Here is a 26,149-nt window from a genome sequence, read left to right as displayed (position 1 = left end):
GAAGTATACAAACAAACAATGATAACATATGCTAAGGTACAACAAATTACAGATTAAACAACGACTTAAAAGAAACACACATATTGATTGTTTTAACAGCTTTCTTATTCGAAGAATGTAGAATGGTCTTAATGTACTGCTCGAATTCCTTATAGAAAACACGGAAGAGTGGTTTTTTATTATTGTATTTACATTGATGAATATGACATTTTGCCATTTTTCCCCCCTTATTATAGTTAAGGAAACCGAGCAGCACATTCTTCCATAAAAAACAAAAGTCATCAAGAATATTAACAATTATAAAACTATGAATATCTTTCCATAATTTCTTTACATGTAGACAATGCTAAAATAAATGCTAAACTGTTTCTGGATGCTCAACACAAAAAGTACAGTTAATGTTAATGTATTTTTGAGTTTCTTCAGGTAATGATTCGCAGGGTAATACTTATGGATCTTTCTGAAAGAGACCTCTTTGACCCTGTTAACAAGCAGGTATATGTGTGGTAATAACCAGACTTTTTCCCAACATATATTATTGGCAAATGTATTCCAGTAAGTTGTGACAAAAGGAATGGATACAATATCCCTTTGAAATAAAGCACCTTATATATCTTTTGTTCTGAGGGAGCAAGGAGAAACACATTTTTCCTATTGGAGAGTCAATTGGATTAAGTGAGGGTAAGTCTGTTACACCTCTAAACAACATGAGAGTTCCAGATGAAATAGCATCAAAGACTATGGCGAACTCTCTACTGGTAACAGGGATATTGTAACGAGATAAACATTCCTCATAATTGAGTAACAATAATCCTGCATTACAAAGTTAACTCGCCAGCAGGATATGATTATTGAACCAGTTCTTAAAAAATAAAGACTTGTTTCTATACAAAATATCCTTATTGTTCCAAATGAAATACCTATGTGGGGGGAAATTATGCTTATATATTAACGACCACTCTAAGAATACTTGTCTATGAAAAGCAGATCATTTTGTAGGAATCTTATCAATGTTATAGTTACAAAGTAACATAAAATTGAAGCCACTGCATCCGGTGAAATATCTGTCTCGTTGTTGTGTCTGTGAAATTTTACCGTAATCCATGATCAAGTCCCTCATTATATTACATGTAATCATTTTCTCCCCTAGTAGTCTATATTGTATGTACTCTACACAAGCAGCAGGTAAACAATAACTGAAGAAAAATGTTCGTTTTTAGTGTTATAAGCAATCATCATAACACCCAAAACCAGCCAGATGTACCAGTAGACTGTCCGCAGGCGTGAAATGTCGTCTTCTGCGCATCTTTTTACCCAAAATGCTTTGACGTTTCCCGTCGCGCCATCTTTAGAAAACATTGTGGAAGAAGCGGTAGCTAAATGAAACTCGATTTCACCTTGTTGAGAATAACTACCGTGAGATATTGGCCAATTGAGCTAATTTGTGTAGGTCAACTCTATGATGTCTACGCTATTGTAAATTATGTCAATTTTAAATAACGTTGAATGAAAGGGAAGACTGAAATCTATCAAACAGTTAATAACGTTAGCGAGCTACTGCTGTTAGCTAGCAGGCCACAATCCGCATGAGCACAAGTAATTCCCTAGCAAGCTTGCTAGTTAGCGTGGACATTTCAGTTTGCATTGTGTTTACTCTAACTAATTATTAACGTTATTCATTCATGTTGATCAAGCTAACTAGTTTTTATTTCCTTTATCTTGCCCAGATTTTGCGCAGCCTGGTTTTTCTGCCAATTAATTGGCTAATACGCTATATTAGCCTGTAGAGATGGGTAGTATGGTTGTATTTGTAAACAACTAGCGGCCTACGCTAACTAGCTAACTAACAGCAAAAAAAACTTGTTTCAGCTATAGAAGTTTGATCATGGGAATCAAGGTTCAGCGTCCACGCTGCTTCTTTGACATTGGCATCAGTAACGTGCTGGGTAAGAAGGCTTAGGTTTTCATTTGGTCTAACCATCCCGTTTATCATATCTCTGAAATGTAGCTAGAGACGCTTTACTAAAATATGCACTGACATGAACATGGTTTATTTTGCAGTTGGCAGAGTTGTGGTAGAATTGTTTTCTGATGTCTGTCCCAAAACATGTGAGAACTTTCGATGCCTCTGCACAGGTAATTTACTTTTTCTTGCCTTGGTCTGACATTAGTGTACCATCTTTAGATTCTGTACATATTGTCATCTCTGTTTTGACTTAAACATTGCTTTCTGTGTAGGCGAGAAAGGAATTGGAAAAGGTACACAAAAACCTCTGCATTACAAAGGATGCCTATTCCACAGAATTGTGAAGGACTTCATGATTCAAGGAGGAGACTTCAGTGAAGGTATATGAAATATGCCTTAGCCTTAACCAAAGACAACAGTGGAAATGTTTTTTGTTGTTGATGATATTCTAATATCTATATTCCTTCTGTAAATCAGGCAATGGAAAGGGAGGGGAATCTATCTATGGAGGATTCTTTGAAGGTAGGACTATTTTACAGATAATTTTGTTAAATATTCTAATCAAAACCATCCTCAAGAACTAATGTCATGTCTGTATCTCAGATGAAAGCTTCTCTGTCAAACATAACAAGGAGTACCTCCTGTCAATGGCAAACAGGGGCAAAGATACCAATGGATCACAGTTTTTCATGTAAGTCTATCAATGTTTACATTTTTTATTGGCCTTGCTAGAATCAGTTGGTCATTCATTCATGAACCTAGCATCTTGAGTGAACCTAACTTACAAAAATATGTTTTACTCTCATTGTAATCTTCTGCTCCATTTTTTTTATTGGTCTACAGAACAACAAAACCCACACCACACTTGGATGGGTAAGTATAACATTTGTACAAGTATTGCAACTTAGTTGACCATTTGTATCTGCTTGAATTGTCTTTTGATAATAAGAGCATGTTATATAAATGGTGATCTGTTCTTTGTTGTTATCACCTGTCATAACTTGCTTATTTTATTCTAGTGTACATGTGGTTTTTGGCCAAGTGATCTCTGGACAAGAGGTCGTTCAGACAATGGAGAGTCAAAAGACAGATGCCGGCAGTAGACCATACTCTGAGGTGAAAGTTATGAACTGTGGCGAGCTCATTCCAAAATCGAAAGGTTTGTAGGATTCCCAAAAATTTGGCAAGTTGTTTTAAGCTTGTTATTGCTTTAGATTGTAGGTCTTGGACTGTCTTATCGTCAGGATCAAAGCTTTTAAAGGTATCCTTAGCGCTCATTAAGTGTCCTCTACTATTTACAGCAAAAAAAGAAGAGAAGAGAAGACAAAAGGCCATCTCCAGTGGCAGCGACAGCTCAAGTGACTCTGACAGTTCTGATGCCTCTTCTGAATCTGCGAGTGACTCTGATAAAGAATCCAAGAAACGGAAGAAGAGGCACAAGAAAGAGTCCAAGAAGAAGGACAAGAAACAGAAGAAGAAAGATAAGAAAGGGTTTGTACTGAAAACTGTTTTAATGTGCTTCATAGCATGATAACTCCCACAACCACCTTCATTAAAGCATAGGTTTGAAGTCTGGTCTGTAATGTCTGTAGGTCTGAGCCCGGCAGTGGTGATGAGAAAGAGGAAGAGGTTACGTCTACGGTACGACCAGAGGAAATCCCTCCTATCCCAGAAAATAAGTTCCTTATGAGGAGAAGTCCTCAGCAGCAAAAAGAAGAGGCTGATGCTGGAAAGGAGAGGGAAAAGGCTAGGGAGAGGGAAAAGCCTAGGGAGAGGTGAGTTCATGGACAAGACAGAACAACATTTCATTCTGAATCTTTACAACTGGGAGCTATATTCATTTAGATACCTTTTTGTTTTGTTGCAGAATGTTTAATTGTCAGTCAGCATTTAAGAGGAGACTTCTGATGACAAGATCAGGCAGGACGATTAAAGGCAGAGGTCCAAGAGTAAGTGCACTATCAAACAAGTACAGTACTATCATACCATTTCTGCAAAACAAGGATCTAGAAAGTGAATGTCAATTTAATCTTTTACTTGCAGCGGTACCGAACTCCGTCACACTCCAGGTCAAGGTCAAGGGATCGTTTCCGACACAGCGAGACTCCTCCACACTGGCGCCAGGAGATGCAGCGTGTACAAAGGGCACCAAGAGCATCCAGTGGAGACCGCTGGATCAAGGGTGACAAGTAAGTCTTACCTTTTTTATTGTTCATATTTGAACGGTGAGTGCTGGACTGATAAGCTGATTTTACCTTTAACAGCCTGATCTAATTACATGGCTTCTCAAGTATTTCCTAATTTCTCCTATTGTCAAAAGGGATCATCAGCCAAGGGCCAGTTATTTAAGTTTTATTCAAAGAGTTAACTTGGATTCTGTGTTTGCTGACTTGTCTCTGTATTTTTGTTGTAGGGGTGACATGACAGAGGTCAGGAATGAGAGTGGCAAAGCTCCAAGAGGAAGAGGGAGGAAGACTTCTGAAACCAAGCATGAAAACACTGCTGAAAACTCCAGTCAAAACAGAGAGAAGGAGAAGAAAGGTCGCTCTCATAGATCCAAGAGCAAAGAAAAGGACCCTAATAAAACTGAAGACAAGCATAACAAACACAAGGCAAAGAAGGCCAAATCTCGAAGCTGCAGTAGGAGCAAAGAGAAAAGTTGTAGGTCCAAAAGCAGAGAGAGGGATCAGAAACATGGCAAAGGTGATGATAAGAGGGGCCGCTCAAGAAGCAAGGACAGAAACCTAAATAAAGAGAGAGCCACAGAGTCTGTAACTCAAGACTGTGATAGAAGTAAAGAACGCGCTAAACCCACTGAGGCTGACATTAAGAACAGAAAGGAGACAAAAGGAAGAAACGGTGAGAAGCTGAGGACAAAGTCTAGAAGCAAGGAGAGGAACTCTGGAAAGAACCGAAACCGATCTAACAGCAGAAGCAGGGACAGGGGGAGACGTGCCTCATCTCGAGACAAAGAGCAAGCACGGGACAGAGAGCGAGGTAGGGAGCGCAGTAAGAGCATGGAAAGACAGCACCACAGAGAGAGGGAGGACAAGAGGAGAGGTAGATCCAAGAGCAGAGAACGGACAAGGAGTCCAGACAAGAATAAGAGCAGGGACTCGCGTAGAGGCAGGCGCTCCAGGAGTAAGAGCAACAATAGAGACCATAGCAAAGACGGTTCATCTCATCAGAGGAAGAACAAAGACAGTGAAGACACTCACAGACGAAGGCGGTCCAAGAGCAGCAACTCAGAGAATAAAGGAAAGGACAGAAGTAGAAAGAGCCCCATCTCCAAGAAGAAAAGGGATGGCAGCCCAGAAAAGGAGTCCTCTCACAAGTCCAAAGATGCAGGGGAAAACCCTGAGCGGAATCAAAAGTCAAAGAGCCAAGAGAAGGATAAAAACCACAGCAAGAAAAAGAAGTACAGCTCCAGCTCAAGTTCTGATGACTGATTAGTCCACTAAATGTTCATTCCTGTCCATCCTTGAACATACAAATTAATGCGCTGATGCCTAATAATGTGTGAGGTTCTGCTGTAGACCTATTTTAGACACTTGTTAGATATCACAACAGACCCAATTCTGGAATATTTGTACAAATTAAGATTTCATAAGATTTGACAGCGGCTAAAAGCCATTTTATGTTTTAGTTATTTTTTTTCCGCTGTCAGGCTAATTTGACAAATGTTGGGAATGTAATGTTTATTAATGGTTGAGTAAGGAAGTGACTGAACAGGTAAGTGTTGGAAGGAACATTTTTGTCAGGTTTTATTAAAAATGTTCTCTTTCAGTCTGGTCTCGTACTGAGGCGACGTATTTCCATTGTGATAATTATAATGGAAGGGATGAGTTTGTCTTTCTGGGCTATATGCCTGACTCAAGTAATATTACATGTATGACTAATCATATGGTTATTTTCAACATTTTGATTGTTTAAATTACCAACAGTCTCATTGTGACAGAACATATTGTAAGTTCAACATATTAAATGGTTTTGTAAAAAAAAAAAAAGACCTTTCCTTTTTAGTATTTTCTCTGATATTTAAGTGGAGATGTCAGAGAAGGCTCAATTTGACTTGAAAGGCAGGTAAGAGTGCAGACATTTTGTGAAATGATTGGGGTGTTAGATGCGTATACCGTTTAGTTCTTTTTTTTTTAACCTGTTTCAGGGAACCAGAACTTTTGTCTTGACCTCAGTCTCAAATTCGTTTTGTATAATTGTATCCATTTTTGTTTGTATTTTATGTTCAGATTTTCACCCATTACATCTTTCAAAATGTTTAAAATTCCTCACCGGAGCAATGTGTAAATACATTGCTGTGAAGTTCCATGTTAGTTCATACTAGGTGTTAAATTCCTGGGCATGACTTTCCTTTAAACTATAAATGAAAACCACTGGCTTTGTAAAAACGGTCCGAATTCAATATTCCCCAATGAACCATGTTTTAAAATAAAAGGATATGGCTAAAATGTTTGTTTTATTGCCTATAGATTGTTTATTATAATGTTTCACAGAAGAGTGACAACTGATACAATAGATATAAAGATAACATTGACACGTCACATTTTAATCTGGGTGAATCATATGTATTAAAATGAAACCGAACTATATATCCTGGTCCCAGATCTGTGCTTTAGCCTCTTGACTATCTTTGTCATGTAGGTACAGATCTAGGACCAGGCTAGAAATTATCAACATTGTTTCCCAATTTGTGCACTAGTTTTGATTGAATTGTGTGTATGTATATTATGTAAAATAACAAAACTAAAAATCAAATTTCAGAGACATTAGTTATACACTCTACATTTCCATATTTCTGAGATGAATCATCTTTGAGCGCTGAAAAGACTGCAATCATCCCACTAGGTCAGTCAAGAACTTGCCTATCAAGTGTGGGTTTTTTGAGTGTGAAATAAATTACAAAATGGGGGTATATCATAAATGCTTAGGAAATGCTGAATTCCATTGGTTTATTGTTTTTCTAATCATGCTTCACCTGACCATGTTACTCTTTTCAACAGACGTTTACCATGTGAATCCAAGTCTTTTCTTGGATTGCTGAATATCACATGTCTCATTCAGCTCTTTGACGTCCTGAGATCTACTGCCGACGTAATTGGGCATCTGGACACCAGTGTCATCTTGAACCAAGTAACTTGGTCTCACTCCTCCAAAGATGGGGCCAAGACCACCTCCAATTCCCTCCCTGGCAGCTTTGCGGAGTGGGTGAATATTTCTCTTGGCCTCGGTGGCTGTATCGATCACATTCTTTGCATACTGCTGGAACTGCTTCTCCTCCACAGCAATGAGCTCTGCATTTTTGGTCTCAAAGTCCTGTTGTTGCTTTCTTATGTGCTGTTCCTTGGCACGTCTTTCAGCCTAAACAGCAAGATTTCAAATGTTAAATGAAATCTTATGTTGCTTCATTAGAAATGTTGCTGTTGCTGACACATTCCACTACGTGTCATTGTGAAAATAGTTGACATACCAAAAATGATCAAGAATTGTAATCATGGAAAGGCAAAGTGCAAATCAAATCCAAGCTCACCATTTGATGAATGTAGACGTCTTGTAAAGTTCTTCCATCCTCTTTCATTTTCAGTGCCTTCAGGTGTTGTTTTTCAATAAATATTCTGTCCGCTTCTTTCTTGGCATAAAGCATGTCAGTGGCTCTCTCGTTGTGTTCTCTTTCCTTCTGCTCCTGTTCTTCTTTCTGAAGAAAAAAACGAAGCCAGTGTCATTGTGATAAGTCGTTTTTTGTAACATATAGGCCGGCATATTCATTGATAAATATTAACTCTGAGTTTAATTTTGTGAGAATAATATTTTGAGCTCCCGATTGTCCCCTTGCTTGTGGTAGGGTGCACATGCTATACCATGGCTTCTCTGTGTGAGGCAATTGAGTTCAGCATAGCCATCCTCTTGTCATCTTTCTCCTTCTGCTGCTGTGCCTGTCTGGCATCCCGTTGAGCAATAGCCTTGGCGATGAGTTCCTCATTGTCCGTCTGCTCTTGCTGTTTTGCAGTTAGTGTTTTCATGATCCCCTCCCTGTGCATTTGGACCTCTCTTAGGAGGGAAAAAAGGCTTATGTCCATGAGACTTCCAGAATTGTAAGACTCCTGTTGACTAGTGATGCCACAGCTATACTAATTTCTTATTGTGGGACTTCAAATGTTTTCTCGAACTGTTTACTTTCTCCTAATATGTCTACTTACCTGAACATCTCTTCCTCTTTGTCTTTCCTCAATTTCCCCATTTTTTGTTTTGCATTTGCAAAAAGCCTCCTGCGCTCCTCCTCCATCTCTTGCTTTTGTGCCTCTATTGCTCTAATGATATCTCTGTTAGAGAGATGCTCCTTTAAATACAAATGCAGGATTAATTAACACACCCCCCTGAATCTTGTGCAATATTGCTCTAGTGAGTGTGACATTTGAACATTGATAACATCCAAATACCTTACCATGTGAGCTTTCATGGTATTTCTCTTCTGCTCCTCTTTCTTTTGCTCCTGCATGCATTGCTCCCACAGAAAAAGCTCTTTTAGTCGCTGGAGTTCCTCTGCCTCTTCCTTGTTTTCCAGTTTCTCCCGTTCTCTATTCATCTCATGTTCTTTTGCCCTAATAGGGGGAAGATACCATTCATCATACTAAACCATTGAGAGCATTCAGTCTATTCTATTTGGACTACATTTAAATTAATTTGACTCCATGGTAGAGTATATGGTAGTCTGTGGTATAGATATTCAATTTCGTTAACTGCTGCCAGGTTGTTAGGTTTCAGTGAGACTTACTGCTGTTTTAAGTCTTCTGCTGTGGCCTGGCTGTCAAGCTTCCTCTGCAAAGCTTTCCGCTGCTCCTTTTGCAAAGCTTCATCCTCTCTACGCTTAATGATATCCATGATTTCCTTGTCCACATCTTTGGAGGTATCCTGCTTTCTCTGCTTCAGTTCTATCTGGGCCTCCCTTTCCTTCAGGACCTCTGTCAGCAAGAGTGCACTCTGGAAGAAATAACAATATTGCATTTATTCAATTTAACTCAGAAGTGCACATTATAAAGAACACAGCACGTCTTCAGATGAAAAAAATAATTGCAGGAGACAATTTTAACTTATAAGAAATACAAACATGAAATCCTTTCACACGATCAGTCTCGTAGTACTGTTGAGTTTTGGCCTTTTCAATAGCTTCTTTCCTCTTTTGCGCCTGATATTTAGCCTCCTCAATATCCATCTGTTTCTTCTCCTCTTCTTCAAGTTCCTCCCGAATCCTCTTTGCCTCCAGTTTCTTTTGTCTTTGTCCCTATGAAGTGAATGGCACATTTTACTCAAGTGGGTTGTGTAGAGGGATTGGGTTAAATGCAGAAGACACATTTCAGTTGAACGCTTTCAGTTGTACAACTGTCTAGGTATCCCCTTTACTTTTATAAATGTTTTGCCTAATGTTTTGTATGAGACTGTGATCCTGAGGCTGCCTGTGTGCACATGCACAGAGTAAGACATGTATAATAGATACCATTATGCATTATGGTGAGAAAAAAAAACGAACAAAGATACTTACAGCTATTGTGTTAGACCAGAATTTCACCACCTCCTTGGACCTCAGGTGCATAGCTTCTCGTTGTTTGGTTGCTTCCTTTAGACTCTCGTTGTATTTATTCCCTTGATTCAAACTACCTTGAATTCGGAGCCATTCGGCTTTGGGCAAAACAGTGACATGTCGAAGATCTGGTGGTTGCATTGCTTTTGTCCCCTCAACTGCTAGCGCTGATAATAGGAGAAATGAAATGGAGAAAAAAAACTATGCTTATGGTATAACAATGTTATGCTGTGGTAGGCTATGCATAGATTTTGCGTAAACATTTTTACACCGAGCAAAATATGCAATATTAGCTACACTACAGTAACGTTACAAACCCATACATGCGTCAAGAGAGCAAATAAACGAATAGGCTATGCAAGTAGTCAAACACACTTGTTTTGCTGGACCCACTCCTTCGACCATACCGGACAACAGTCGCAGTTTCCATTTGGTCTGAATGTATTTTGGTTTCAATCGTATGAATCTAAAAAGAGCATTCAGAGCTCACAGAAAGTTGCATGGAACTTTTCTTGTCTCTAGACAGTTTTACAACGTCGTTGTGTAAAAAATTGTGCCTTTGACGGAATGTTTTCTGTAGAACTGTATCCAGTAACGATGGACACATTTGTTGCAATGTATCCTAGCAACGCTTTGAGGCCGAGACCAGTTGCGGAGACCTGGGAACACACAGAGACCAATCAGAATACGAGTGATCGAAGAACCACTGTCAAGTAAAAAAAAAAATCCATTATCTCCCACCAGATAGTGTCATTTCTACGCGGGAAAATAAAGCAAAGATTGTCTAGACTCAATACAGATGTAATATGAATGGCTTTGGATTCTGAATTGTAGCCTACTCAGATGTTATTTGGTGTAATGTTATTCCGTTTGATTATTATTTCTTTGCTGTTGCAGCAAATGTTTTTCTTAACTTTTTTTAATGGAGAAATGTGGCTTGTGAAATTCCTAGATTAATTACATTTGTTTTACATTTCACACATTTCTGTTGATGGTTACATTGTATTTCATATGATTGCCTACATATCTAGCTATTTGAATTGTCTATACATGTATTCAATACAATACACAGACCACTAGATAAATAATTTCGGCTAAGTGCACAGATCGGCTAACTGCTTAGCCATAGAAAGACGGTAAAAGTAGGCGTGGTGTATCACACAAGCGCTTTATTCGAGGTAATGAACAGAGAAGGGCCTGTCATGTGATAGGCTTAACACATTCAAACACCCCAATTAGACTAGCACAGACTTTGAAAGCTGGCTCACTAAATTTGAACTCATATTCTTGAGAAATCAGCTACAATTATATCACGTTTAGGAAGGGGAGGCTTGCACAGAAATTCAATTGTTCTTCAGTTTTGAATAACATTTTCATTTTAAACTCAGTCAGCAGAATTGTATCACTACTGTACAACATTGCCAGGTGATGATTGTATCGTATTTCTGGTCCGATAAGTTATATCAAAGTCATTTCTGTGGTTACAGCAGACTGAAGATGAAGCGAGACATTTCACTCGCTGTTTAAATCTGGTTCATATCAATAAACTAAGCAGACCAGACCCAGCTGCTAATGCATTGGTGCCACCCCTTAAGCAAACAGGAACTGTGACAATTTTTTTCAATGGTTAACGGCCTGAGTGGGACCTCTTAATTTATCCACCATTGTTGTAGCCTATCTATGCTTCTCTATCTATGGCCTCTCCTTGTTGTTTCAGCATCCACGTCAGAAACTGGAGATGAGAAGAGGCGGGTTTACTTTGAATGGGGCAGTCCTTATCCGAAATGTTCATTCAAAACCAACTGAATTGAGAACTTTTCAGTGTCTGTCCACCAGCAGCTTACGTAAAGGTTCACTCGTCCATCTATCTGGGAAATTGTCCGCAGCTGTTGAGAACAGCAAAATGGCCCCAATATCCATTAAACGCATTTTAATCAGTGAAACTGTTGATCCTTGTTGTAAGAAGATCCTGCAAGAAAATGGAATCCAAGTTACGGAGAAGCAAAACATGAGTAAGGATGACTTGATTGCAGAGATCAAGGTAGGGGCTTACATATTTTCCTAATTTTGCATCCATTACATTTTTGTTGCACGTTGTCTATCTAAAATGTGCAACAATACCATTTCACAGTTGGTATCAAACATAATACGGAAAAAGTATATCGCGTTTGGTCATTGGTTGAATAACCGCGTGTCTCTGAAGTAACACGCAACGATTTCTGCGTTTCAGAAAACATATATTATTTAAATCAATTGCAGTTTAGATGATAAAAGCAAGGTCTTGCTTGTGCGTTACTATCCTCTGGTGTCGATCATTAGTACCGCCTTCTTGGGAATCTGATGCAACTGCGCCAGAGATTTACAGATTTCCCTCGATTGGCCGATTTTAACACCAGGATCACATTTAGACCGGGGCTTTTTATTTTCTCTACCTAGTACTTGCAAAAGTTGGACTATACATCAATTACACCAGCCCAAAGGCTGCTAATCTAATGACACCATGTAATGCCCAAATCAATAATTTCATTGAGTTTGATGCATGCACAAATTACAACTATAAGGTCAATACTAACTACTTCAAACTACTCCAATGAACAACAGATGATTGTCATTTTGTCTGTTCATTCTCTCCAGGACTATGATGGCCTTGTCGTTAGATCTGCAACAAAGGTGACAGCTGATGTCATCAATGCTACTGGTAACCTCCAAATCATTGGAAGAGCTGGGACGGGTGTTGACAACGTGGACGTGGATGCTGCCACTAAAAAGGGCATCATTGTTATGAAGTAAGTGTAATTCGAAATAAGTTGAGTTTATGCATCGGTGTATAGTTTCAATGCAGTTATGTTTTAAATCAAATCACCACAGATCTGTTTTTTCCCTAAACATTAGACTATGGTGTAAATTGTATTTTCTAGTACACCAAGTGGCAACACTATCAGTGCTGCAGAGCTGACATGTACCCTTTTGATGAGCCTCTCAAGGTAAGACACTACAACAGATATGCAGAGGTATTCTGTTTATTTCATTGCTTTGCACGATATAGAAGGTATCCTGACCCCTTGACTTCTTCCACATTTTGTTACGTATTATTCTAAAATGTAGCATTTTTATCTACACACAATACCCCCAAATGACAGCGAAAACAGGTTTAGACATTTTTGCTAATGTATTAAAATTTAAAAAAAACATGCCTTATTTACATAAGTATTCAGACCCTTTGCTATGAGACTTAATTGAGCTCAGGTGCATCCTGTTTCCATTGATAATCCTTGATGTTTCTTCAACTTGATTGGAGTCCACCTGTGGTAAATTCAACTGATTAGACATGATTTGGAAAGTCACACACCTGTCCTAGATAAAGGTCCCACAGTTGACAGTGCATGTCAGATCAAAAACCAAGCCATAAGGTCAAAGGAATTGTCCGTAGAGCTCAGAGACCTGTCGTGGCACACATCTGGGTAAGGGTACCAAAAAATGGCTGCAGCATTGAAGGTCCCCAAGAACAGTGGCCTCCATCATTCTTAAATGGAAAAGGTTTAGAACCACCAAGACTCTTTCTAGAGTTGACTGCCTGGCCAAACTGAACAATTGGGGGAGAAGGGCCTTGGTCAGGGAGTGGACCAAGTACCTGATGGTCACTCTGACAGTGCTCTAGAGTTCCTCTGTGAAGATGAGAGAACCTTCCAGAAGGACAACCATCTCTGCAGCACTCCACCAATCAGGCCTTTACGGTAGTGGCCAGACAGAAGGCACTCCTCAGAAGGCAAATGACAGCCTGCTTGGAATTTGCCAAAAGGCACCTGAAGACTCTGACCATGAGAAACAAGATTCTCTGGTCTGATATAACCAAGATAGCACTATTTTGCCTGAATGCCAAGCGTCTCGTTTGGAGGAAGCCTGGCACCATCCCTACGGTGAAGCACGGTGGTGGTAGCATCATGCTGTGGGGATGTTTTTCAGCGGCAGGGACTAGGAGACTAGTCCGGTTCGAGGGAAAGATGAGCGGCGCAAAGTACAGAGTTCCTTGATGAAAATCTGCTCAGGACCTCAGACTGGGGCAAAGGCTCACCTTCTTTTTTTTTTTTTTTTTTTTTTTTAAATTTTATCCCCTTTTCTCCCCAATTTTCGTGGTATCCAATCGCTAGTAATTACTATCTTGTCTCATCGCTACAACTCCCGTACGGGCTCGGGAGAGACGAAGGTCGAAAGTCATGCGTCCTCCGAAGCACAACCCAACCAAGCCGCACTGCTTCTTAACACAGCGCGCCTCCAACCCGGAAGCCAGCCGCTCCAATGTGTCGGAGGAAACACCGTGCACCCGCCCCCCTCAGTTAGCGCGCACTGCGCCCGGCCCGCCACAGGAGTCGCTGGAGCGCGATGAGACAAGGATATCCCTACCGGCCAAACCCTCCCTAACCCGGACGACGCTAAGCCAATTGTGCGTCGCCCCACGGACCTCCCGGTCGCGGCCGGCTGCGACAGAGCCTGGGCGCGAACCCAGACTCTGGTGGCGCAGCATAGCACTGCGATGCAGTGCTCTAGACCACTGCGCCACCCGGGAGGCCCTAAAGGCTCACCTTCTAACAGGACAATGACCCTAAGCACACAGCCAAGACAACGCAGGAGTGGCTTTGGGACAAGTGGCCCAGCCAGAGCCCGGACCTGAACCCAATCTAAAATCTCTGGCGAGACCTGAAAATGGCTGTACAGCGACGCTCCTCATCCAACCTGACAGAGCTTGAGAAGAATGGGAGAAACTCTCCAAATACAGGTGTGCCAGGCTTGTTGCATCATAACCAAGACTCAAGGCTGTAATCGCTGCCAAAGTTGCTTCAACAAAGTACTGTGTAAAGGGTCTGAATACTTATTTAAATGTGATATTGATGTTTAAATTTAACAAATTTGTTAGTATTGTGTGTAGATTGAGGGATTATTTTTTTCTATCCATGTAAGAATAAAGCTGTAACGTAACAATGTGGAAGAAGTCAAGAGGTCTGAATACTTTCCGAATGCATTGTCCTTCTCATACTTTTACAGAAAAGTTTGATTTAACTCCATTCAAAATCATTATCTTCCTAGACATGTGCCACAAGCAGCCATGTCCATGAAGGCAGGGAACTGGGATCGTAAAAAGGTAGAATATTTTGGCTTCCCTCATTAGGAGTTTCATTTTGACACACAAAGCAATTACTGTCGCGTGGTCTACCCCAGTGTTCAGCCATTCATCACTAATCAAATCTGATCTTTAAATCTGTGGAGTCTCACGCTCCTCAGGGACCTGGATCAAAGTTGTGTTAATGATTTCGCAGTTCATGGGTGCAGAGATGTACGGCAAAATACTTGGAATAGTTGGACTTGGAAGAATTGGAAAGGAAGTTGCCACCAGAATGCAGTCCTTTGGCATGAAGGTCAGTTCAAAATCCTGTGAAAAGCAGAAACAATCTTTCAAAGCTGCCTACTGTAGTATTATCGTCTACATACTAACTGAATTTGCTTTCGATAGACCATCGGCTATGATCCAATCACTCCTCCTGAGGTGACTGCTACCTGGGGGGTGGAGCAGATGTCCCTGGAACAGCTGTGGCCCCAGTGTGATTACATCACCGTCCACACGCCCCTCATGCCTTCTACAGCTGGTGAGTTTTACAGAAGGGTCACCATGTAGTACTGGAGGGTGAAAAGCGCTTTTCCACTTGAGGTAAAGTTGTTTCTCCTAGGTCTACTGAACGACACCTCATTTGCTAAGTGCAAGAAAGGTGTAAAGGTCGTGAACTGTGCACGCGGGGGCATCATCGATGAGGATGCTCTCCTCAGAGCTTTGGAGTCTGGACAGTGTGGAGGGGCTGGCCTCGATGTTTTTGTTGAGGCAAGAATATCACATCACTTAAACCACCCAAACATTAAGTTCCATTTTGGTATTACTTGTCTACCCCTGTATTGACATTCACGAACATCATGGTATTCCCTTCTTTCCCAGGAACCCCCAGAGAACCGTGCCCTGGTGAACCATCCCAATGTGATCAGCTGTCCTCACCTGGGAGCCAGTACAAAGGAGGCCCAGGCACGCTGTGGACAGGACATCGCTCTGCAGATTGTGGACATGGTGATGGGCAAGGGCCTGGTTGGAGCAGTGAGTATAAGGGCACAGGGAGAGACCCAGATGCAGATACGGGAGGCAGATGGTTCGAGTCTCTGATATTTATTGTAATCTAAGGGGAAGGCAAGAGAATCGTCGTGGACAGGTAAAAGATCATAAGGTCAGAGTTCAGGAGGTACAGAGTGGCAGGCATGCTCGAGGTCAGGGCAGGCAGTATGGTCAGGCAGGCGGGTTCAGAGTCGAGGCAGGCAAGGGTAAAAAAACGTGAGGACTAGCAAAAGAGCGACTCGAAAGAGCACAGAAAAACACGCTGCTTGACCGGAATAAATACCCAGGGACTAATGGGGGGGAAGTGAGTTCTTGACTTTTATATTACAGTCAAGCAAATGCCTATTGGTGACCGATTTGTAATGGGTTCTTTCTTTGATGGTTTCACTGTTGCAATAGTTAAAAAAAAACAATGCTTTCAGACCTTTAACAATGTAACCCTCAACTGTTCAAAGTATTGTGATGGTTTCATTGCAAGAATGTATATTCAATATTGAGTCATACTTGGCAACACAATTTGTTTTCCACATTAAGTGTTGTAAAACCGGTTGCCTTAATTGTGAAATTTAACGGGGAAAAACAATGCAGCTCAATACAATAGATCTTGATTATCTTTCCAAAATGAAGCACAAACCACATTTGATTGGTCACATTACATGTGGTGTGTGCACAGGTGAATGCCCAGGTTTTGGCAAGCACATTCTCCCCGGAGTCTCACCAGTGGATCAAACTAGGAGAGGCCATAGGAGTTGTGCTGAAATCATGCACCACCTCTAAACAGCCCTTCAGCCAAGTCCTAATCACAACTCAAGGTAAGCACTGCAAGGCATTAGATTGTCCTTATATCCTTCAATTGCTTCATTTTTTCTGAAACTGCTGAACAGGCTTGATAGATTAAGATTTTGTTGAAAAGCCTGTCAACATTTGATAACCAGTCTTCTCAGATCAGTGATTGGAAGGGAAAGGAGACATTGGAAGCCATTCTGGCATACAGGTATTAGGGGCAGGTTGTGTTGTGCTCTTTGGTTTGTCTCCCTCTTGTGGTATAATCTTGTATATCAAACTGAACATGGTTTCTTTTTGTTATTATCACAAACTAGGAGACTGCTTGAAAGGTTCCTCTGGTTACATGACTTCAGCAGTAATGGTTGGATTACTTACTGATGTGTCCAAGAGTTGCCCCAACCTGGTCAATTCACTGACCCTGGCCAAGGAATCTGGAATCATGGTAAAATGGCCCCCATTGACACTTGGCTAAAGGTCATATTCTGTTAATAACTTGTGTAATAGAGTAATTTATTAATGTTGTCTTGAGTAACATAAGATTATTTATCAGAGTGACTGTTTTTAAATCTCAGGTAACCAGAAATCACAGTGAGGGTCTGACTCAAGGTGCATGTGAGGTTGAGATCTCTGTCAACGGCTCCAGCTACAGAGCTACTGGTTCAGTCCAGGGAGGCGCACTAGTCTTGTTGGAGCTGAACCACAGCGTGTTCCGACAGCCTGTCTCTCTCAGTGGCAACCTGCTGTTCTTAAAGGCTGCGGCTTCTCCTCAGCTCATGCCCTCCGTAACCGGTGAGAAAATCATTTGACATTGTAACCTCACGATTGACTTATCGAGATCATAGGAGCTATACTCTCTATGCAGCGCCAGGTATAGCCCTTTTTTGCTACTTGAATGATACATTTTTTCAGTATGCAATCTTAACCCATACTTTTTCTGCCTTTTCACATCAGGATGTGTTTACACTGAACTAGCACATGACAGCAAGCTTCTCTCCAGCTGTAAATGTCAGATGACCAGAATAACTTAATTTATTTTAAACTGGCTGTCTCCCACTCTTTCCTCAGGTTTGCTGGCCACGGCAGGAGTGGAAATGGAGTCATTCAGTGCCCCTGCAGCTCGTAGTGGAGATCAGTGGTATTGTGTTGGGTTATCCTCTCTATTGGGGGACCTTGGTGCTTTAAAACCTTTAGTGAAAGAAGTAGCACAGCTCTCTGTGTAAATGGCGGTGATAGCATTGTTACAATGCTGAGGGACCAGTAGAGCATTCCAATGTCTAAAAATCTAACCACTGATTACTTAATGAATCAAAATGGTTTCTTGGCTTTTTAACATTGCAATACTTGGTTTACAACACAAACACTTAGAAGTTACTAAAAATGCACCTCTGTCATTTCTATTGTAGAGATGCTGGCTATATGTAGCGTTTAATAAAAGTGTTACATTATTACACTGGTTTATATTTTGTTGTATTCTCTATTTGCCTGTTTTTGGTAAATGTTCTCAATGTAAACACACCAGGAGGAGGGTAGCTGAAATGGGGTAACAAAAAACAACTCCTCTCAACTCGCCAATAAACTCTAATCCATTTGCTGTGCATCCTAGGTTTCTATGGTGACTAGTCTATTACTAGTATTTGGTATTCCCTTGGGTGCAATAAAGATAACATCTGCTATGTTATTGACTACCAGCCTCTTAGTAATTTAGATTAAAAAATATATATATTTAATACATTTTAAACCGTGAAGGTTGAAGTCAAATTTCCATCACTTAGATGATTCTAAATTGCAGTGAGGTTGTAAACCACAATCGGTGTTAGTCAAGGTTTGACGTCGAGCTTGTTCATGGCACCACACTACAGTCTCGTGTTAGACTATGCAATCTAAATCAATATTCGGCTAAAACTGCCATGGCAACGAAGGAGACTGAATGGGAAGTGGTTCTTTGCAGTGGGGGAATTGCTCAATTAAATTTAAATAGGCTGCCAACCATATCGTTGTTTGGTTCACTTGTGGTATTGGAGTCTCCTTGTGCGCATCGATGCTGTCTAGGCTCATTCTCCGTGGTAGGAGAATGCGTGTCCAGGAAATAACTGGAATACTAATAAACTAAAGCCGTCTGCTTGGCTTTATTATATGGGAAGCTGACTGGAGTAACATGGAGCAGGATAACAGACAGCGACTAATTATACACAAGGAGAGAGAAAAAAAATCGGACAGGTGTGCTGCCACCGTCCTGAGCTAATTTAAGGTAACTGTCTGCGAGTCCTTGTCAGAGCCCTCAAACAAAAACACTGCGAGCGCCGGTTTAGTACAGAACGTGCCATTATATGGTGGCGTGAACGAGGGACTGTTGCGTTGAAAATTAATGATTGGAATCAAGTGATTTAGGAATAGGAAGTTGTGTGCTGCTGAATATGACATGATATACTTAATTTCCCGTCCTCGTAGCCTACTCATGCGTGGATAGATATAAATAGCCCTAATGTTTTAGCCTATGTTTGTAATAGTGTGACTGTACAGATGAACGCCTATATATATATATATGCTGTTTAACCTTAATGCTGTAAGACTTTTTCCCCAAATGTTCTCGTCAGGCTTGTTGAATTAATGGGACACCAGAAATAAACACCCCAAAAAGGAAATGCTAGACATTATCTTCATTTTCTAGCCATCATGTCTGACAGAGGAAAATAAAGCTACATTTATGATTTTTGCAGCATCCCCCAGCCGAATGAGCTATTGAATGTGCTGAAAGAATTCTACATAGGTGACATTCACACAGATCACCCTACAATGTGCCACAGGACAAGTATCTCACTGTCACAAGGCAGCTTTGTCAGCTCACCTCTTATTTTAAAGTCATGTTCACAGCTGACATGAAGGCACGGTCAAACAACCTCTTCAAACTGACTGGGATTGATTATGAACTTCTGAGTGCTTTGGTGAACTACATAAACACTTCCAGGGTGAGCATCCCTGAGACAAATGTACAGAGCCTGCTGGAGGCAGCAAACCTACAGTTAAACTCTGAAGACTGCTTGCAAGGACTTCCTTATACGCTTCCTGGATGTGGACAACTGCCTGGGAATGCACTCTTTTGCTGTGCTGCACATCTGCCCTGAGTGGGAGGCACGAAGGGTAATGCTCATACAACAGGAGGAGTTCTTAGAGGTGGACTACGACAGGCTGAGTTCAGTCAACGTATGGAACGATGAAGTTCTCCTAGATGCTGTGGTCAAATGGCTCACCCATGACTTTCTTAACCGTGTTGATCACATTCAGGGCCGACTCTGTTGTATCCATCTTGAGCTGGATGAGATGCACTTCAAGACTGCCCTGGATGGACAGAGACTGTGCTTACTAGGCAATGAGGGAAAAGTAAGGTCATTTATTGTCCACGCTTTGAAGACCAACTGCAAAGAGACTTCAACAAGCAGGAAAAAACTGTCAAGGATGTATGTTATTAGAGGGAACTATTGACATCCACTCTAAAGTCCACATATGGGATCCAATAAGCAACATATGGGTGCAAGGAAAATATATGACTGACCAGATGAGAGCTATATTTGTGACGGGGTTATAAAACCGACTATTGAAGCCCTCGACACAGTTTGAATTTATAATGTGATTTCGATAAGTGCACAGAGGGATGCCCCATGATCACTGCCAGATACTACCACTGTTCTGTTGCTTGACATGGCTGTATCTATGCTACAGGGGGGGAGCTATACAACTTGAGACTGAATTCTATGACCCCTTAAAAAAGAAATGATTCCCTACAGCCAACATGATTCAAAGTATGAAAACATAAATAGAACAACTATACAGAAAGGAGTTTGTTACAATAAGACTCCTAGGCAAACATGTAAGCCTGTGTTGCTCTATTGCACTGTCATTGTGTCTTGAATTTGTCCATTTTACATGGTTGTCTGGGCCACTGATTCTCAGCCATTGACCTGTAAATAGTGATTTAAGTTATTCTGCACATTCAGATAACATGAAAAATATTTCACTGAGTACTAATGAAATCATTGTTTTGTCATGTGTTCCGCTGTTCACTCTTCATGATAAAAGGCTTCCTCTTTGAAAGGTGTAGGAAATGCCACTGCTTGTGTCATAAATGGCACAATATTTGTGACCGGGGGCCACTATGGATCCAGAGGAGGCAGCACCTATGAAAAAAAAATCGGGCCATTGTCACAATAACTCCTCATCCAGCTATGACACATTTCAAAGGAAGTGGACATATATTTTCATTTGTATGGAATATATTTAGTCAGGAAACTGTACTTGGGAGGACAGACTAGGATGAGATCCAGAGAGAGATGAGTGGAGGCAGTTGTCAATGATGGAGAGGATGGAGTGTGGTGCTGTAGTGATCAATGGCTACATCTATGTGAGTGGGGGATATTCCTATTCAAAGGGGACTTATCTGCAGAGCATTGAGAAGTTTGACCCTGAGCTGGACACCTGGGAGGTTGTGGGAAACCTCCCCAGCCCAGCAAGCACACACGGCTGCATTTGGATTTACAGTGTGTTGTGTCTTTCAATGTACTTTTACAACAAACCTCAACTAAATCCCATGGATGCAAGTCCTTTGTGCCATACTAATCATGTGTGACAGGTGCTAAGAATCTTTATACAAAAAGTTACATTATTTAGAGCATCTTTATAACCATTTGGCCAAAAACAAATGTTCAGTGACAAATGACTGCTGCTGGTTTAATATTACAAAAAAAGCACAATTTTCAATCAACTTACATTGAATGGCTTCTAACACACTGGTTCTCATGCACTTTAACACTACCATTTGTGTACTTTTATACTGGTTAACCTGATAAAGCACTGATATGCACAAATGCACCGTTTTTAAACAAATCTCTACACTTGAAGGACACATGTCACCAGGTGGGTATCAACCTTACATCTGAATCTTAGGGTTTGGGCTATGCACAATTAATCAGTTTGCAAATGTGGAGACATCGGATTCTGAATGTTTAAAAAAATAATGAACTAAAACAACTGTTTTGTGGCTGATTGATGCGCTTCATGCACCTGATTTTACTTGATAAATGTAACGTCCATCTACAAGATGATGCACATAGATGTGGTGGTTGTATGTTCATTGATTTTGTAGAGTGTGATGTGTGAATTCTGCCTACTGTCCAAATATTTTCTAACAAATCAATTAACACGTGTAAATAAAAATACAATATTTACCAAAACCTTTGACCGTAAGGTACTTCCGCAGCAGTCAGGTGGCGCTGTAGCCCTGGCTGCAGTGCAGAAAGCAATTTGTTTTGGCCCTCAATGTTCTCCGTAGAACGTGCTTGCTTGCCAACGTGATTTAGCGTAGTGTGGTAGAAAGTCTTCTGGAGAACCAGCATCTCTGCAGGTAGTAGGTCAATTTATCACAGTAAGTAAATCTGTTACAATTTAACAGCGGTAGATATTCATATACAATGCATTGTATTTGGTAAAGAACCCTCCTATCTTGTATTTTTGAGGCCCGTGGAGAAAATAAGCAGTTGATCGCTAGCAAGCTAACGAGGTAGCACACAGTTCATGTAGCCAGAGAGGAAGAGGCGAAGCGAGATAATTTACTCTGCCCAAAATCGGTCCACGAAAATAAGACAACGAAGTGAGAAATTTGTGTGGTCAATAAATGTCGAATTTGGTCAACAACAAATGTAATTGCTAATTTACTACGCGAGGCATATTTGGTAAAATAGAAGTTTCGTAATGGTTAGGTTGTTAATAATCCACTGATCTAAGTGGTCGCACGTGGCATTTCGGCAACTTTGAAAAACGACCTTATATTGGAGGCGTGTGAACAACAGGCAGAACTATCTGCCCTCGTTGGCTAGAATGGACCCAGCTGATCTCGCCGCCTGCCTGCCTCCCATATTTGAGGACATGTATTTCCATTGTTAGAATTGTCACTCGACTATCTTGTCCATATAAGAACATCTTTGATGTAACTACGCGTTGGCCTCACTGTAAACTGCATCATGGTGTAAACTGCCCTTTTAGGTCATGTACTTGTTTGAATTTAGAGGCTGTTACTGTAACTACTAGTAAACGAAAATACTTCATACAGTATGGGCATTATATAATGCTAGCTAGCTTGGTAGGCTGGGTAACATGACTGTCTTTAGCCAGGAGTGAAAACGTGGGTAACGCTTCGATCACACCGACAGTGTTGATGTATTTTGGCACACCAGAATTACATTAATTTCCAATGAAACGCTGCGTTTACGTTGCAGTGCGTTGGGCGTGGTGCGTATGTTGGATTTATCGAACGTATGCGTCAAACTGTATGCGTAGACGGCTTGACAGAAATGGTAGCAGAAGGTGAATGTTGAACTTTTGTTGCGTACATAACTGACTTGCCTAGTTAAATAAAAATGCATATCCAGATGATGCTGCGTACTATTTCTCGCAAAAAAACTGCGGATGTGTTCGAAGCTTAATTAAGCAAAAGCTTTTCTCAATGCATACGTCTTGCGCATGCATGTCCGTTGTGTAATTAGCTGACATGCCTAGTACTTGTATTTAAAGCATTTCCCTTTTGGTTAGTGTTGCTTATTGATTTGTCACATTTTGATCTAATAATTGTGTGACTTATTTTTTTCAGACACATCATGGCAGAAGATCAAGCAATGTCTGAACTTGAGAAGAAGGTGGCACGACAGATTGAGGTATATTGTCATAGCAAAATGTATTCTACTGTAACTGTATAACAAAAGATGGTGGTATTATACTGACAGCTAACCTGGATAATGCTGGTCAACCCTGATTGACATGTTTTTCTTTATCTTCAAAGTACTACTTTGGTGATCACAACCTTCCAAGAGACAAGTTCCTCAAAGAACAGTTGCAGCTCGATGATGGCTGGGTGACCCTGGAGACCATGCTGAAGTTTAACAGGTTTGTGCAATTTACTTTTATTTGCTCAATTGGAATTTGGGACTTAATTCAGCCTGTTATTTTTTTTTTTTTTTTTAGATTAGTTGCTTGCTTATAACATGATTCCTAACTCTCCCCTCTATTTTCAGACTGAAATGCTTGACAACCGATCCCAACGTAATTGTTGAGTCTCTGAAAAAATCCAAGTCTGGCCTTTTGGAAATGAGTGAGGATAAAACAAAAATCAGGAGAATTTCAAGCAAGCCTTTACCAGAACTGAATGACGAGTACAAAGATGCCCTCAAACACAAATCTGTGTACATTGTAAGTTGGGGTTTCCAATATTTGAGATGCCACTGATTGAGATCTTACAGCTGTTTTGGAGAACAAACATGTCAAACATGTTCTATGATCTCCCAGAAAGGTTTTCCATTGGAGACAACGCTTGATGAGATTGAGGGGTGGCTGAAAGGGAAAGGCGTCATAGAAAACATTCAGATGAGACGAAACTTGCAAAAGAAGTTCAAGGTAATGTGGCAGGAGATATTTTTTCCCAGTTAAGGTTGAACTTTTTGTAATAATAACACACAGCATCTCCATCCATTTTCAGGGCTCAGTGTTCCTGACTTTCGACACTGAAGAAGTATCAAAGCAGTTCCTTGAACGCACAGACACCAAATCATTCAAAGAAAATGAAATGATTGTACTCTCAAGGTATGTGGAGGCTTAGCTACCATTGCCAAGTCTCTAAGATGACCTTTTGATACTGGTGAAAAATGTATATTAACTCTGCTCTTGTTTTCAGAGAGGACTACCATGCAAAGAAAGCAGAGGATAGAAAACAGTTGAAAGCGGAGTCAAAGGCTAAAGCTAAACAGTGAGCACATTACTGACACTTAATAATGTTATTTTTGTCTTATGGTAAAGTAAATTGTGCAAAATTAACTGTTTTATAGAGACAAGGACGAAAAACAAAAACATGCAGAGGAAGAGGAAATGGTAAGATCTCTGGAAGTGCAATACTAAATCATTGTATGTTTTAAAGGGGGTCGTCTTCATTAGGACTAAACATTTTGAAACTGGCGTCTGTTCTTATTGGGCTAGTTTGTGTAGTACCCCCTCCAATTCAAGATGATTTTCTCCTGTTCCTATTGAACAGGACCTTTTGTGTGTTGTTTTTCTTCCCTAAACAGGGAGGTTTAAAGTTGCTCACTAGTGGTGCTCTGCTTTATTTTGCATTGTAGAAATCTCTGGACGAGCAGACCGGATGCCTGCTGAAGTTTTCAGGCAACCTTGACAGTGTTTCAAGAGAGGACTTTCACGAGGTGTTCTCAGGTCATGGTCAAATCAAATGGATTGATTTCATCAGGGGTGCCAAAGAGGCAAGAATTCTAATGTAATAAACTATTTGAACCACCCTTCAGTTACACAAATGAAATTGTCATAGGAAATAATGATCATTTATTATTTTAAAGGGTACTATCTTGTTCAGAGTGAGTGCTAAGGAAGCTTTTGATAAGGCCAAAGAAGCAAATGGAGGAAACTTAAAAATTAAAGACAAAGATGTTACGTGGGAGGTGGTGGAGGGAGATGCTGAGAGGGAAACTCTGAAAAAGATCATTGAAGACCAACAGGAATCTCTCAACAAACAAAGAGGCAGAGGTAACTGATTTCAGGGGGGGGGGGGTGTAATATTTCCTGTCTAATCTGATGGAACATTTCCTTTCGCTCTTTACAGGTGGCCGAAAATCAGGTGGGAGAGGGGGGAGAGGAGGACGAAGGGACAGGGGTGGACGTGATGGCAAATCACACTACCAAGGCAGAAAGACCAAATTTGATGATGGTGATAATGATGATGGTAAGAGAGTTATGTTAATCATGCAATATCATAGGATTCTGGTGAGACAAATGTCTCTACCAATCTTCAATGAGAAAATAAACATTGGAACAATTTTTTCCTTTTAACTTCCATTTCTCTAATAGCACCTCCTAGTCCAAAGAAGCGATCACTGGAAGGAGCGGGCAAAGATGCTGATGCTCCAGCTGCAAAGGTTGTCAAAACTCAGAATGGTTCTTAGAAATGATATGTACTGCACATCTCAATGTAATATTGTATTTGAAAAGAAACTAACTGAAAACAGAACAACTTTATTTCATTCCAGTGGAGGCTTCATGAGAACTGTAGAAAGTCCACCTTGATGTCAACTTAGAAAACAATTTATAATGCAAGATTGGAAACGGTAAATTTCTACCCTGAACAATTTTTTTTTAATGGGTTTGTCTTATTTAATATGGATTTAATTTGTTGACTGCATCTGAACATATAATTTCATTTCAACAGGAGTGTATTATGCTTGTTAGTCACCTCCATACAAAGACGTGCATGTCATTAGAAAGTTGTTCATTGCCATTAAATTTTTCCTCAATTATTTTAATCGTGTATACTGTTGAATCCTAAAGCCCAGATCTTGTTCCTTTCTAATTTGCTTTTGTGAATAGCCAATAAAATTTGATTTTTAAAAGTTAGATTCTCGGGCCTATTTTCAAAGCGCATGGCGTCAGACTAATTTAGACTTTTGTCAACATTACCCCTTAACGATTTAGATTTTTGGAACTTGTAGAATGCTGGCAAGTCATATCTTAGCTCTGTCAAGGAGAGAAACACGGGCAGGATTGATTTGTGTACTTGTTCGGCATTTGTTACCTGCTATTACTTCCAAGTTTTACTCCTCCGTCACTTGCTTTCTTC

At 40.5% G+C, this 26,149-nt stretch overlaps 3 protein-coding genes and 1 pseudogene across 4 annotated transcripts; 3 read left to right on the top strand and 1 right to left on the bottom strand.

Moving 5' to 3' along the window:
* Window positions 1-1,257: 1,257 nt before the first annotated feature.
* Window positions 1,258-17,939, top strand: LOC139547118 (peptidyl-prolyl cis-trans isomerase G-like). Its single transcript, XM_071356157.1, has 26 exons — window positions 1,258-1,446; window positions 1,870-1,946; window positions 2,062-2,136; window positions 2,239-2,346; window positions 2,444-2,488; window positions 2,570-2,657; window positions 2,810-2,839; window positions 2,986-3,125; window positions 3,268-3,457; window positions 3,559-3,741; window positions 3,834-3,915; window positions 4,010-4,155; window positions 4,380-5,412; window positions 7,046-7,189; window positions 11,197-11,598; window positions 12,192-12,343; window positions 12,476-12,541; window positions 14,640-14,694; window positions 14,870-14,968; window positions 15,064-15,196; window positions 15,278-15,426; window positions 15,538-15,690; window positions 16,379-16,517; window positions 16,806-16,933; window positions 17,064-17,280; window positions 17,557-17,939. The coding sequence occupies exons 2-26, from the start codon at window positions 1,886-1,888 to the stop codon at window positions 17,709-17,711; spliced, it is 4,173 nt and encodes a 1,390-aa protein (XP_071212258.1). The 5' UTR covers window positions 1,258-1,446; window positions 1,870-1,885; the 3' UTR covers window positions 17,712-17,939.
* LOC139546894 (cilia- and flagella- associated protein 210-like) lies at window positions 5,963-10,241 on the bottom strand. Its single transcript, XM_071355815.1, has 9 exons — window positions 9,933-10,241; window positions 9,519-9,724; window positions 9,087-9,260; window positions 8,754-8,959; window positions 8,424-8,580; window positions 8,179-8,318; window positions 7,840-8,029; window positions 7,512-7,676; window positions 5,963-7,342 (listed from the first exon to the last, which is right to left on the bottom strand). The coding sequence occupies exons 1-9, from the start codon at window positions 9,985-9,987 to the stop codon at window positions 6,989-6,991; spliced, it is 1,647 nt and encodes a 548-aa protein (XP_071211916.1). The 5' UTR covers window positions 9,988-10,241; the 3' UTR covers window positions 5,963-6,988.
* LOC139547117 (kelch-like protein 23 pseudogene) lies at window positions 17,712-20,302 on the top strand (annotated as a pseudogene).
* A 1,412-nt stretch (window positions 20,303-21,714) lies between these two features.
* On the top strand, window positions 21,715-25,926 carry LOC139546895 (lupus La protein homolog B-like). 2 transcript variants are annotated; one of them, XM_071355817.1, is made up of 12 exons: window positions 21,715-21,907; window positions 23,129-23,192; window positions 23,318-23,421; window positions 23,550-23,724; window positions 23,821-23,928; window positions 24,011-24,114; window positions 24,206-24,277; window positions 24,357-24,399; window positions 24,645-24,782; window positions 24,876-25,062; window positions 25,139-25,258; window positions 25,384-25,926. In XM_071355817.1, the coding sequence occupies exons 2-12, from the start codon at window positions 23,136-23,138 to the stop codon at window positions 25,476-25,478; spliced, it is 1,203 nt and encodes a 400-aa protein (XP_071211918.1). In that variant the 5' UTR covers window positions 21,715-21,907; window positions 23,129-23,135; the 3' UTR covers window positions 25,479-25,926. The 2 variants fall into 2 exon arrangements, with proteins under 2 accessions (XP_071211918.1, XP_071211917.1); XM_071355816.1 differs by lacking the exon at window positions 21,715-21,907 and adding an exon at window positions 22,763-22,845.
* The last annotated feature ends 223 nt before the right edge of the window (window positions 25,927-26,149 follow it).

Source organism: Salvelinus alpinus, chromosome 20, assembly GCF_045679555.1.
Source record: "Salvelinus alpinus chromosome 20, SLU_Salpinus.1, whole genome shotgun sequence".
Taxonomy (NCBI): Eukaryota; Metazoa; Chordata; class Actinopteri; order Salmoniformes; family Salmonidae; genus Salvelinus; species Salvelinus alpinus.
Note: the sequence above shows the minus strand (reverse complement) of the source record. Positions and strands in the feature narration are given on the sequence as shown.